This window comes from Rhinolophus sinicus, chromosome 17, assembly GCF_057876585.1.
Source record: "Rhinolophus sinicus isolate RSI-liver-muscle chromosome 17, RSI-T2T, whole genome shotgun sequence".
In the NCBI taxonomy this organism is placed as follows: Eukaryota; Metazoa; Chordata; class Mammalia; order Chiroptera; family Rhinolophidae; genus Rhinolophus; species Rhinolophus sinicus.
Window position 1 is genome coordinate 165,927,127 of NC_142517.1, and position 13,917 is coordinate 165,941,043.

Here is a 13,917-nt window from a genome sequence, read left to right on the forward strand (position 1 = left end):
TCTTCCAGGGGCTCATGGGAAATTACTATTCATGCACATGTTTGCAGCACTTAGTGGGAATTGTTCCATTGCACTCAGCCATGGGACATAGGCATTCCTACCATCCCCACTTTGCAGATAAGGAAAGTGCAATGCATGGAATTTACCCAAGATTATGTAGCTGCCCTGATGGAGAGGTTGGGGCTCCAGCCAACCCATGTTTGACTAACCCCAAAGCCAATTCTTTGTCCAGGACATAATGTTCCCTCAAGACTGATGATGTTCCTTAAAATAGCTTTTATGCAAAAATCCCTTCAAGTGGTTCTCCATGGGTTCTGGGGTTTTCATCCAAACTACTTAGCCCAGCATTTAATATTCAGCTTTCAGCTATCTGGCCTTACCTACCCTTTCAACTTTGCCTCCCATAGGCCCAACTAAACTTATTTGCTATCTCCTGAACATGCGTATTCCCACTTCTATGCCTTTACACAGGTTGTTTTTCTCTACCTACAGTGACCTCTCTGCCCTTCTCCACATTCCTATTTTGTTGAATTCTTTCCATCAATCTTCCAGACCCAGACAAGTTTCCACTGTCTCTTTGAAGTCTGCTCTGATGACCTCAAACCACATTCCTAAACTACCACAGCACTTTTTCTTTTCCTTTTTTTTTTAATCTATCCTGATTATTTCATAGAGATTTTCCAATATTGAGTTGAGATTGGTTGCATCTCAGGAGTCCATCATGTAACATCTTCTTGAACTCAGAACATAGATGAGCTATAGTTCTAATACTTAAGTGGCTAGTTATTTGTGGATCTAGACTAATATCAATCCAGATCTTCAAAAGTATGTAAAGGAATTGCTTGACTCTTGGAAAACACTTATTTTCCATAGAAACAAATGTTAAATTAGTATTCTGTATGCCATCTTTATATACCAGTATATGCCATCATTAAAAATGGGTACATAAAGTTCGATATACATATTATTTATTGTGTTCATTTTTTTTTTTTACTAGGACATAAATTCCGTGAATCTTACTTGATTGCTATATTCCCTGTGCTTAGAACTGTGCTGGTTACACAGTGTCTTCCCAATCAGTGGTACCTAAATGAAATAATAAATGGATAACTCTGGAAATACCTTAACTTATTGAACTATTCCACAGTTTTACTATATGTTTCTTTTTGGAACAAGATAGGGCATGATGAGAAAACAAGTAAACTGCTAGAGACTTAAATCTTTAATTTTTCACTGTTGTAAACAATCTCAGTAGTTCTTTCTTGATAATTTTTACTTTGTCCCAGTTTGTAAAATTAGATTTAATCTCAATTTAATGAAATTCTAGCGTGTTCTCTTTTAAAAGGTATTTGTATTGTCTTGGACAAATCTTTATAATCCTTATATACAGCCAGATATTTAGGCAAGAAGTGAAATCCTGCTAAAGATTTCACATCTTCCATATTTTTCTTCCATATTTTAAATGATAGAAGTGACAAGGACTGGTGCAGCTTATTCTAAGTTAAGGTCCTGGCAGTGTGATTAAACTTCGTGTGACCAGTACTCCTTAGAGACCATTTTGGTTTTCATAGAATTTCTCATCTACCATTTCAGTTACTACTCTAAGTCAGAAAGGTATGAGAAGTAAATTTTACTATCACCGCTTGTCAGGCTGCGACCGAAAAATGTAAAATAAATCAATGTCTCCCGAGTCAACCGACTTGTGACTCCCCAGGTGTTTGGTCCTTTGCCTTCAATTGAGTTCATTCACAAAGTTCTCTTTCTATTCTGTTAGGAAGTGTTTTAAGACCCTTAGATGTCTATGCTACCTACATACACCATTTGTGTAGAATAATCACGATTATTAAGAAGTATGATTGTAATATTTACTAGATAGAAGACTCCAAGGAAAGATAATGTTGGACAGTGTCCCCACCAGCACGATGTTTTATTATGTAGTTTTGTTATTTAATAGGCGAGTTAAAACGTAGGTCCCTTCTAGCCACTTTTTTTCTCCTCTTCCCTCTAACCCCTTCCTTCCTTCTTTGCACTACTTTTCTCCCTCATTTCTTCTCTTTCATCTTCTGTACTTCCTACCCTTCTGAGCCACTTTACCTTGTTTTCTCCATAGGGAAGGAGATGGGGCATACACGAGTGCTGACTCCCTGAAGGGGGGGGAGAGGGACGGTAGAAGAGCACTGGCCTTGACAGTCAGTACTCTCTTTCTGCCACCTCCGTTGGGTGGTTCCCTCTCTAAAGGAATGTAAAGGCCATTCATGACCAAGAGTTCCCTGAGAGAACAACAGCAGCATTTGACCAGCTGACCTGGGCTCCACCTTGAGGCACCTGCTGCTAAGAGAATGGACCTAGATGTGGCCTGGCCTCCAGATGACTTGCTCTCCATGTTTCTCAGTCCCATATAAAGATTCTCACAGTAGTTACCTCTCTTTTATTTTATATTCACAAACATGTCAAATGATCCCCCAAACACAACTATCTATGTTATTTGACCCAGCTAATCTTTAGTCAGATTTAACGGTGATATTTTGCTGCCTATACCATATTCATAACAATTCAGATCTTTGAAATTTAATGAGAAACAAAGATAATATAAATGAAATTTTCACCAACTGCCACAAAAGTAGAAACAATCACTTTATAATTATACAGATTTATACACATGCCCCATTGCAGTCTCTTTATAGACAGTACATGTGCAAAAGTCATCACATAACTGAGAGCCATATTCTAAATATTTACTGAGTAGATAATACTCATAACTCAGTATAAATGCTAATAATACTAATAATAAATACTAATAATACTAAATTCATAAAATAATACTAATAACTTGACTTATTTAATTTCGCATACTAAAGGTCAGTTTTTTGTGATATTTCATTATGCAGCTCTTAAAAAATTTCTTATTCAAATACACCAAAAAATTAAAAATAAAATTAAAAGTCATTTCCTCATTCTAAGCAATTCAAACAGAATGAGTTTCATGCCCACATGATGCTGATGCTGCTGGGCCAGTGAGCACACGTTGACAATCTTTGGTTTTGTTTATCATAGCATCTCTTAATAGATTTTAAAGAAAGCATGCTCTGCCACACTGGTAGTAAGCTAAATTATAGGTAAATACGTTCATCTGACTTTGTATTCCACATTATTTTTCTGAACTTGACTTTGACTCCATCCAAATTCCAAGCAGCCACCTTGTAAACTATTTTGGGAGCAGGTAGACAGGTTTCTACCATAAAACCATACAATTGCTGAAGTTTGAGTGTGCGATTTATGTGTCAAGGGCCACCTGAGCAGGAAAAGGAACACACACAATTTGACTGAGATTTTAATGGCTCTCTACACTAATAGCTATTAATTTGAATGAGTGGGTTTGAAGTCATCTAAAAACAATCAGCGGTTTTATGGTTCTAAACCAGAGAAGCAACCGTTTTCTTTCATTTGCCTTTATCATCATTATAAATATAAACACGGATCTGCCTAATCATTTTTGCCATAACTTAAATTACCTCCCTTTTATTACCACCACCACACTCCCTGCCCAGTTCTAACATATTTTTATTTCTCACTTCTATTTATTAGACCTTGCACACTGCCAATCAAACCTCGTGGAACTTAGCAAACTCCTGCAAAATTTGGAAATACTTCAGAGAACTCAGTCTGCACCTAACTTTACTGACATGCAGGTAAACATATCACTGCTGCTAGTAAAAAGACCAATTTTTAGTGGATTGTTCTGTGAATATATAAAGTGACATTTAAAGGGAAATAACTATAATATAGATTAGTTTATATTCTGGGGTTATTCTTAATATTTTTTAAACTAGGTGTCATTAAGATGTGTTAATTAAAATGACTATTTTGAAATATTTTACATATAAATACATACTAACTAGAAGAAATAAAAGTCTGAATCATTCTTTCATGTTTGTGTTACATTAGAAATGATAGCTCTGAAGATATAGATACATGTTTCCCTGAAAATAAGACCTAGCCGGACCATCAGCTCTAATGCGTCTTTTGGAGCAAAAATTAATATAATTTTTATGTATATATAAGTATATATATAAGTAGATATATATAAGTATATATATAGTTATATATTATATAAATATTATATATATTATTATATAATATATTAATTAATATAATATTATATATTATTATATAATGTTACATAATATATTATTATAATTATTATAATATATAATATATTATATATAACATAATATAATTTTAATATATATTTTATACATATAATATAATGTATATACATATATAATATATGTATATAATATAATATAATATAATATAATACCAGGTATAATATAATATAATATAATATAATATAATATAATATAATATAATAAATATAATATAATATAATATAATATAATACTGGGTCTTATTCTAACTTTTGCTCCAAAAGATGCATTAGAGCTGATGATCCGGCTAGGTCTTCTTTTCAGGGAAACACGATATTATCATCTTTTCATGTAGAGAAACAATGCTAACGGTTCTAATCCTGTTTTCATTTTGTATAGCAGAAAAATTTGTTTTATGATTAAGTTCTTGTCTCTGCTTTTAATACCCGTTATGCATCAGATATACCTTTCTCTCCCAACTAGTTTGCTTTAGGTCTCTAACAATGATTCTTCACTAACTTGTTTTGTTCTCTTTGTCTATAACTGTATCATCTGTGTGAACTTAATAATACTTTGTTGCTTTTAACTATTTGTGTAATGTAGGCTAACTGTGTAGATATTTCAAAGAAAGACAAGCGGGGCACAAGACGATGGAGAACAAAAAGTGTCAGCAAAGATACAAAAATACAACTGCAGGTACAGACTTTACTTTTCCTTCATTCATATGTTTACATACTTTTATAGTCTTTGTATGTCAGTTCATGGAAGTTAAAAAGTTTACAGCAGCTTAACTTCCTTAAAGCCAGGGTTTTTCAGACTGAGTTATATTATCTAAAATAGTGGGAAATTTATTCTTACTCTTGCATAAGTGAAACTTATTTAAAATACAGGTTATAATTATTTAATATGAATGCAAAGTAACATTTTCATTCTCAATTATAACCCTTGAACCATTAAAATATATTTTAACAAAAAATCACATTAAAAATCTCATCCACTAAACATCCAATGGGTTGTGATCAATATTCATTTATGTGTACTAGATCTTAAAAGAGCCTTTTATGTGTTAGCTTTGTCCAAACTTTTATCTATCAATAAAAGAGTGAGGGCTGCAATAGATTCTAAATCAACAAACTTGGGATCTAGTGTAATCACTCTGATTTTCTGACAATATAATTTCATGTATTTCTCTTAAATTTTCTGGGCTTCTGTTTGCTCCTCAGTAAAATGAAGGAGTTAATGTAATGATCTCTGAATTCCCTTTCAACTCTAAAATCCTGTGATTTTACAAAAAGAGATGTTATGTGGCCATCAACAGTCACTTTTAAAATCTTAATTAAAGTATTAATGGTTCATGATAAATTACTTGAAATTTATTTTGAATAAGTTATTTATTTGAAATTAGTGATTTTAAAGTTTAAAATAAGATCCTGTTTTTATTTTATTGCAATGATACTAGATATGGTAAATGCCTAAAACCTCTTAGATCATAAATTATATTACTTTCAGATCCTTAAACTGGAATCTCTCTCTACTTCTCCAGTCCTAGTTGTGTATTATAAAGGACTCCTACCCTGCACAATCACAATTAGACTTATGACTTTGCTTTTCTTTGTATTGCACTATAAATCAACTTACATTCAAATACAAAGGTGAAAGGAACTGCTTTTCAAAATTCCTCAATGTCTTCTGAATAAATAACAATAATTCTTTAATTCTGACTATACTGATAACATTTTTTGAGTTGTGATTCTGAATGTGTAACTAACAAACCCTTTGTTGTTTTGCTTGCTAAGCTGCTGTATTTGTAAATAAATTTTCATAACCACTAAATATCCATGGTTTTATTATTTAGAATGTCCACATTCTACAAACACGTTTTTTATGTTCCTTTGTTCAATATGTTTTTGTGTGTTTTCCCCTCCATTCGGAAAATTAATGCTGTGGAGACAAATGGGCCAAATGACTTCACAAGAAAATTACCAGAAATTGCTTTTGGCAGTTTCATTTGTTTTGAGCATGTGATTGTCTAGTTTTGTGGCTGTGTTTTTTAAAGCATGGCATCTATGGTTAATATAGAAAAGAACCATTATTAAAAAAAATTAAAGAAGGCCAGAATCATAAGAACATATACATTTGTGATTAGATATGATTTCAGTCTTGTTTTTATAAGGTATGCCATTGAACAAATTCCCGTTCACAGCAGTTGTCTTGAATTGATTGGTTGTCAGTGAGTCTGAGTACAACGCCCCTTGCCACCCTGCTGTGGCCAGGAGGCCAACCATAGTCCCCATATCGCTCAGTTTTTTCTGAAGGAAACAGAATGCAACTCTGTGTAGCCCACCTAGTTACAGACTATGCCATTCAGTGTGCAGAGAGTTCATGAGGATTTTTTTCTTAACCCATCAGAAGAAATTATTCAAAAAGCAGGAAAATATTCTTCATTCATACTCCTGCAACATTTTTGGGTGGCTTGTTTTTAAGTTTTTATTTATGCTGTTTTGCTTTGTTTTTGTTTTGCCAAAAGAATAACAAAATGACCCTTATGGTTCTAGTTTAATTATTTTTGAAGGAAATTGAAATCAGCTCATCCCCACACTCAAAGAAAACTTTAAACTTTTAAAAGTAGGAGATTTTGTTGTACCTCCAAGTGGAAATAAAAAGACTTGGGGTTGGCAGTAAGCTATTAATCATTCCCAGAGAAACCCCCCTTCCACATGGACTGGTAAAACAAAAGGTATGGTAAGAGAAATGCTGCAGAATTTGGTACCATCCCTGGACCTTTTCTGCTCACCCAAACCAATAGGCCTTCCAAGGTCCCTTAGGATCCCTCATTCTCTATGACTGAGCAGTTACTTGGAAGTTTCTTCAACATGTGCACTTGGCTGGGGAATCATAAAATCAGCCAGGATTGACTATGACCGATATAAATGTCATCACTCATCAGTATTTTACTGGCAGAGAGATACAACATTTATTTGTACTGTAGTGGATTAAATATACCCACCATCTTTTCCCACCCTAATGTGCAGGTTTTTCCCTCCTGTTTTAAATATTTCTTGACAATGGGAATTCCATATGATAGTAACAAGTACTTATTTGTTTTGAGCCCATAATCATTTCACTACTTGAACCACTTTCTCTGATGGTCATTGTTGCCGCCAACTTGAAAGACCTTGTAGTGAGTGGCTCATTTTTTATCTCCTCTGTTGTTTGTAACTTTCAGAAACCAGCCAATTGTGCAGGAACCTAAACTATCTGATGGTGGTGGTGGTGGTGGTGGTGGTGGTGGTGGTGGTGGTGGTGATTGTTACTGCTGTTGTTTTTACTGGTGTTTTCACTGAACTTTGCATTCAGCATTCTGTAGCAGTTACCATTTTGAAGTAATTTTAAAACAGATTGTTTAAAATATAGACCTCAAGAAAGTAAAAATGAACATGTTATACTGGATGTTTGATTGCTTATTCTTGCATAGGTTAGATAGTGCTATTGATTTGAATGTGAAGGTTAAATTTTGGACCTGTGTGGCCATATTTCCAGTAGAAACCATTGTGAAGCTAGCCTCAAGAATCCATTGTGCAACTCACTGAAGGCAACATTTGTCCTAGAAGACTCTGTGGAGATTACTTTTTAGAAAAGGGACTTTTTTTCCCCCAAACTTCAAATTTTCTCATTCTGTTAAAAATTTCAGTATCATCATTGTACAGCAACAGTTGGGCTGTGTTTTAAATGAGGTAGAGAAAGGCAATAAGAGTATAATTTTTAAAGGGTTGCGGAAGACAGAGCTGCTAGATTTCCTGTGTTGCTAATAGCATGAATTAAATACCAGATCCCTAGTTGTTGGACAGAATGAGGAATCGTAGGAAGTATGGAGTAGCGGAGAAATGATCTGATGTCATTCATGTGTAACTATCCTAGGTCTCACAGATGCTCAAATTACATTGTAGAGTCAAAATAAGTTCTTCCTTCTTTTTTACTATATTAAATATACGGGGATTTTGTATAGAAAAATTTTTGGTGGAACACTGATTATGTATGTATTTGCATATATAATAAGCATAAGATTTATGAAGAGGATTTATGAAGATGAAAGAGAAATGTAAGTGTAATTTGGCAAATATAAAGAGAATTAGAAACACAAGAATTTTAAATATTTTTCTGTTGTTCCAAAAAGATTAAAGCAGTCTTGCTGTTTTTTCTCAATCTGAACTGTTAGGTGACTGTTAAGTACATCTCAGTTAATTGGAATTGAAGTTATTGCTCACAACCATAAAGAGTCAGGATCCGTCAAATGGAGGCAGAGTTGAGTGGTGAGAAGGAAATGTCATTATCCATTAATTCCATTCACCAAGAAGGAAAAAAAAGAAAGAAAGCTCAAGAATTCTTCTACTGGTTTATGCATAGGTGCACATCATTGAATGAAATCTATGCTTTCATAGTTGATTTTTGTAGGCATTGTCCCCACACACTGAGAAAATTGAGTTCTTCTTATGCTGTGGAGATTAGCTTCCTCCGTGGAAAATTCTTCAATTTGAAAATCCCAACACCCTTCATTCCTAATGTTGAATCCCAGAGAGCATTATAGGAGGGGACTAAATGGGGAGTTGAAGATTCCTGCTACCCTCCCCCTTACTTTTTCCTCCCAGCAAGAAACAAAAACATTTTGCATTACAACCTGTTCATTTTAGCTTTCGCATATATTTATTTAATCACTTTTTTCTGAACTTGTTTTTTCTTTGCTTCCATTTATTGAATGCCTTTGACTTCATATATTAATAACATGAGACTGCATGTATAAAACAGTATGCAAATTTATTTTACCTTGAAATCTCAAGCTATTCGTCAATTCACACTTTTCCATCTCCTTTTGGGGTGGGGGTTATATTTAGCAAATAGAATTATGTGTTTGGGTGACCTATGATAAGAATGATGAACTTTTCCCACAGTCTGAATGCCCCTTCAAGCTCTTTTCAATGTTAAGAATGGGGGAAAGTCAACTTCAGTTAAAAATTCTCCCTCTCCCTTGTCTGATTCTCTTTCGTCCTCCCATATCCTGTCCTCTCTCTCCCTCATCCCATGTTTTCTCCTCCCTCCTCTTCTCTCATTCCCTGTCAGGAAGGGCCATCTGTGAAGGGCCAGTTCAGCACAATTCGGCGCCGGCAGAGGCTAGCGGCAGCAGTGGCTACAACAGTGAGTGGATTTCAATCTCAAGTGGACATTTAACAAGAATGAGAAACTGTGTATGAGTGTCACCTCCTCTGTCCTAATGGTGCCACTTGTGTGTGACAACATCAACTGTGGCCCACTCCTGTGTTGGCATAGCTTTCGCATGTTCTCTGGCTGCCTTTGCATGGCAGGAGTTGCACATGGGTATGGGTGTTTGCGATGGAAAACTATTATGTCATCCAGGTGTCTCCTTCTACTGTCAGTTAAGAAATACTGTAAATTCAAGGTTGTGAAGCTGAGTACAGCTCCCTGTAGTGTGGGATTTCCTTAAATAATACTGGGTTTGTGGGGTGGGGGTTGTTTTGTTTTTTTTGTTTTTTGGGTTTTTTGTTTTGTTTTATCATACTGCTATTGGAACCTTTGCTAACTGATTTGTTTTTCGAAGAAAAGTCATGTTACTACAGACATAAATTGTGCTTTTTTTTGTAGCAATGTGACTATTTGAACAGGATGTGAGAATAAAGAAATGAGAGGGTAAGAAAAGGTGAATTTTGATGTCATCTCTAAATGGCTACACAAATTATACTTAGCAAGGGAAAATTGTTTTCTGGAAGGAATATTGAGCTGAAAATCAGAAAATAGAGTGTGGAAAGGAGAAAAACCACAAAGTTAAATGGTGTTTTGTCCATATCTAGAGGTTGGTTTGGTTTTGTTTTTTAAGAGAAAATAGGATAGATATTGGAAGGGTAGAGGAAGTATTGAGATAAATAAGGTAAATAACCAAAATTTCAAATTGAGTGGAAGGTATTTAGAATAGTGAACTGTCTGTGTGGAACACAAAATAGAACATGGAAATACAAGAATCCTTTGCTGGATAAAAGTAAATCATAATCTTTGTTTAGTCATGACATCCTATCAACTTTTTTTCAATAAAAATACTGAGTTAATAGCAATCACGGATATTAGTTTTTTGGCTATTAAATATTTCCTAACTTAACAACAGGCTTACTCTTGCTAGAGGTGGAGTATATTTTAAGATTGGAATTGCTGAAAAACATAAAAAGGTTTTGGTTCCATTGTAGGAGAATGAATACTGGTGTGAGGATTGTTGGTTTTCTACTTTATGATTGGCAACTGACTCTTGCATTTTATCTGGGTGCTCAGCTGTATTATTTGAGAAACAGAATTGCTTCTGATTATGAAACGAACTACTGACTTGGAATTTATTAGGAAACTGACTCTTTAACTCACATTTTGTGAACATTGGAACAAATTATTGAAGTAGAATTTATGGTTGATGTATAACTCATACAGGTATCAAATGCAGGCATATGACAACTACATGGTAACAGATTCTGACAATAGATACGTGTGTAATCAATTACATAATTTGTAAATGTTTGTAGTCTTTCATTTATAAGTGAAGAAATCAAATGATTATTAGAGAACAATATTGCAGTATGGAAAGGAAAGGTCAATCATTGTATGAAAATACTAAAATTTCCTAAATAATGTCCTTCTAGGATGGCATGTAGGGAAGTGAATATGTTTCTACTGTGTTCATTTTTTAATTGCAGATACAGATCAGTGAATATAATAAAACTGGGGTTAGAACCTATTTGAATAGAATGGGTTTGTATTTTTAAAATTGAGAACAGAAGAGAAAATCCTTTTAAAAAAAGAAAGTATTAATGCCCACCTCCCAGGTAGCTGTGACCACAGAAGTTAAGAATAACTTAGATGCATCTAATCAGAAAAGCTATTGGCAACATTTAGCAATGAATTCGAAAATAACTAGGGGGAATTATTACTGTCAACCCTCTAGGATTTATCACTTTAACTCCACACCAAAGCTTAGCAACATCTAGCATTCCTTGGCCCTCTCATCCATATCTCAGTGACCTGACACTGGTGACCCAGCCCCCGTTTCTTTTACGTCAGTAGTTCTCCTTAATTCCCAGTCCTTCCTCTTCCCCAAACTAAAGCTATCCCACACGGTTTGAGCCTATCCTATCCTGCTAATACCTTTTACCTATAATTCTTCCAATGACTCCTAGTCGCTCATTTTCTTTGCCCATTCCGGTGTCTGGCACAGCTGAGATTACTCACAAAGAAAAGTGCACACAAGGGGAGGTTCCAGAGATTTATTCTTTTCGATCCTTAGCACTAACATCCAAATGGTCCTGTTGCAACATCAGCCAGACCCAACAGAATAGGGGGTTTGAAAAGAGAAACACTGGCCCCTCCACAAGGACAAACCCTGAAAATCCCAACGCAATCAGTACTCCTCATGAGGATGCCTGCACGCATAGTACAGAATAACAGCTGCGGGGCACTTTTCACATTGGCTCCATGAGTCATATACACTTAGACGTGCTATTGTGTGTTCTTTTTCATTCACGGTTACCTTTGCTGAATTTCAGTGCCAGTAGTTCCAATGGCCATCCATGTCTCTTTTAACTTATTTATAGACGGGTGTTAAAGGCATCTCCTAACATCACCATTCCAAACTAGTTATTGGTACCAGAATGTTTCTGAATCAGGCTTCCTCCATGTCACAGGATTTCCAGGAACCTTGGATTTTGTTCCTGAGTAGGGTGTAAAGGCCACATCCAGCATCGAGGCTTCTCAGTACAAACATTGAGAACTGTAGACAGCTCCCACTCCAGCCACCACTGACAGAGAGCCTTGTTACCACTTAAATTTTTTAATCCCGTGATACCCTGATTGATAAATAAAAAACTGAGTAAATTAAGTCCCCAGGCTGAAGAGATATTCAATTAGAACGAGATTAATACATCTCCCTTTGTAGTCTCAATTTTATTTCATGAATTATTCTATTAAAATGACTCATTCCATATACTTCTTTTAACAAAAACAGCAACAAAAAGATATCAATATAAACATTTTCAGTAGGAAACATATGAAAATTAGTTTTCAGTATCCCAGGGACCTCTCTGATTTCAGTTTGAATGCAGCATTCCAAGTGTCTTTCCCTATGGGTTATATATACAAATTCACTCTTACTGGTTTGTCAATTTAAACTTCCTTTATGTTCAAAATATAAATTTATAACTTAGGTTTTTCTTCTCACTGTCTGCTTCCAAATCTTAATAGAGAGGCCATTATCTGAGGGGTAACTCTGGGCTCTTACTGGACTCTCTGCGCCTCCACTGTATCATGTTCTCCCATCGCCCCCTGTCCCCCAGCTGTCATAGCCACCCCCCTACCCATAAAGCAAAGAGACCCTTCTCCTATGCCATGCCAGTCCTTGGAATGTTAAAAGCACCTGAGTGCAAATAAAACCCTTTTCCCTGATCGTCAACACATATCATTCCCCATCACCAAACACCCACATTCCTTTTTCTTAATGCTCTTCTAGTTCCTTGTATCAGGAAACATATGCGTAAATCTGAAAACTCTCTGGTCTCCCGATTTCCTCAAGTCACAGTCTCTCACCATGAGGGGATCTCCTAATCACCACTACCCTTTCCATGGATTCTCTGTGTCCTTCCTAGACGGCTATGGGCTGACTGCTCTTTTTAATTTAGCATCACCACAGTTAAGGTCAGAACATTTCTGTCTTCAAATATTCTTCCATTTAAATCCCATTCCTCAAAAGAACTCTGTCATTGTTATCACAAAGTTACCTGGATAGAATTCCAACAAGTTATTGAACCCAATGATACCATTTTCTCAAATGGCTTATCTGCGCTTTTATATTTCTTCTCTGGAACAGCCAGGAGATTAAAAAAAAAAAAGTTGTGCCTGATGAGATAAAGAAGTTGTTGACATTTTCCAGCCCAGACAACAAATTCTTTGGATAATATACATTATTAGCATGCTTAGCATAGCTGAATTTAGGTGGAGAGCTTCATGCTCACTTCCTTTCCCAGGAAGCCTTGGATATCATTTGCGATAAATAGCTCCCTTCCAGGGCCAAGCTACATGTGAGGAACCCTTGTCCAGTCCCAACTGCCCTTCCTCAGATCCACAAACTGCAACTTGGGTCAGAATTTTTGGTTCTCTCCGACTGCTCCATCTATCCTTTGCATCTGCCGTGCATGCTAGTTTGTGTTTGTTCTCTGTCTTAAAATATCAGGAAATTTAAAGCAAAATCAAACAATGAAAAAAAGGAAGTGGTTCTGACATACATATACATCAGACTAGACGTTGGTTCCTTCTTCCTACAGTGTATTTCCTGTTAGATAGAGGGTGTGAATTATGCTTTAATTTATGCAAAATTCAGTGAAGGAGTCTTAGGGTCTGGCTCTTGAAGATAATTGAATAAACATCTGTGGATTTAGAATTAGGAGAGGTTACTGGTGATGTGATTTACAAGAGGAATTGCTATTGTCATTTTACAAGAATGTTTGGTTGATAGCATTTGTAATCGGTAGAACGTTCTAGAAAGAGAGGGAAAGGTGCTTTGCCTCCACCCATCACAAGCCTAGCCCAGATCCAGTCTGGGCAAGGAAGTACTTCTAGCCATTGGGAAAATCTATAGTAATATGACTTTTTTTTACTTAATGCTTTTCTATCTTGGCCAGTTCATAAGCCATATTCATATATGTAACAGAGTTGTGTGTAACATACAAAGATA

At 35.5% G+C, this 13,917-nt stretch overlaps 1 protein-coding gene across 24 annotated transcripts in view; it reads left to right on the plus strand.

Moving 5' to 3' along the window:
- OSBPL6 (oxysterol binding protein like 6) overlaps positions 1 to 13,917 on the plus strand; it is a 184,050-nt gene that overhangs the window by 139,316 nt on the left and 30,817 nt on the right. For 11 of the 24 annotated variants that reach the window (XM_019739302.3, XM_019739300.3, XM_019739303.3 and 8 more), the window contains 3 exons: positions 3,586 to 3,689; positions 4,752 to 4,844; positions 9,264 to 9,338. In XM_019739302.3, coding sequence (XP_019594861.1) covers positions 3,586 to 3,689; positions 4,752 to 4,844; positions 9,264 to 9,338 — 272 coding nt within the window. The remainder of the gene's footprint in view (positions 1 to 3,585; positions 3,690 to 4,751; positions 4,845 to 9,263; positions 9,339 to 13,917) is intronic. The other 13 variants (XM_074338649.2, XM_019739311.3, XM_074338601.2 and 10 more) reach the window with 3 other exon arrangements.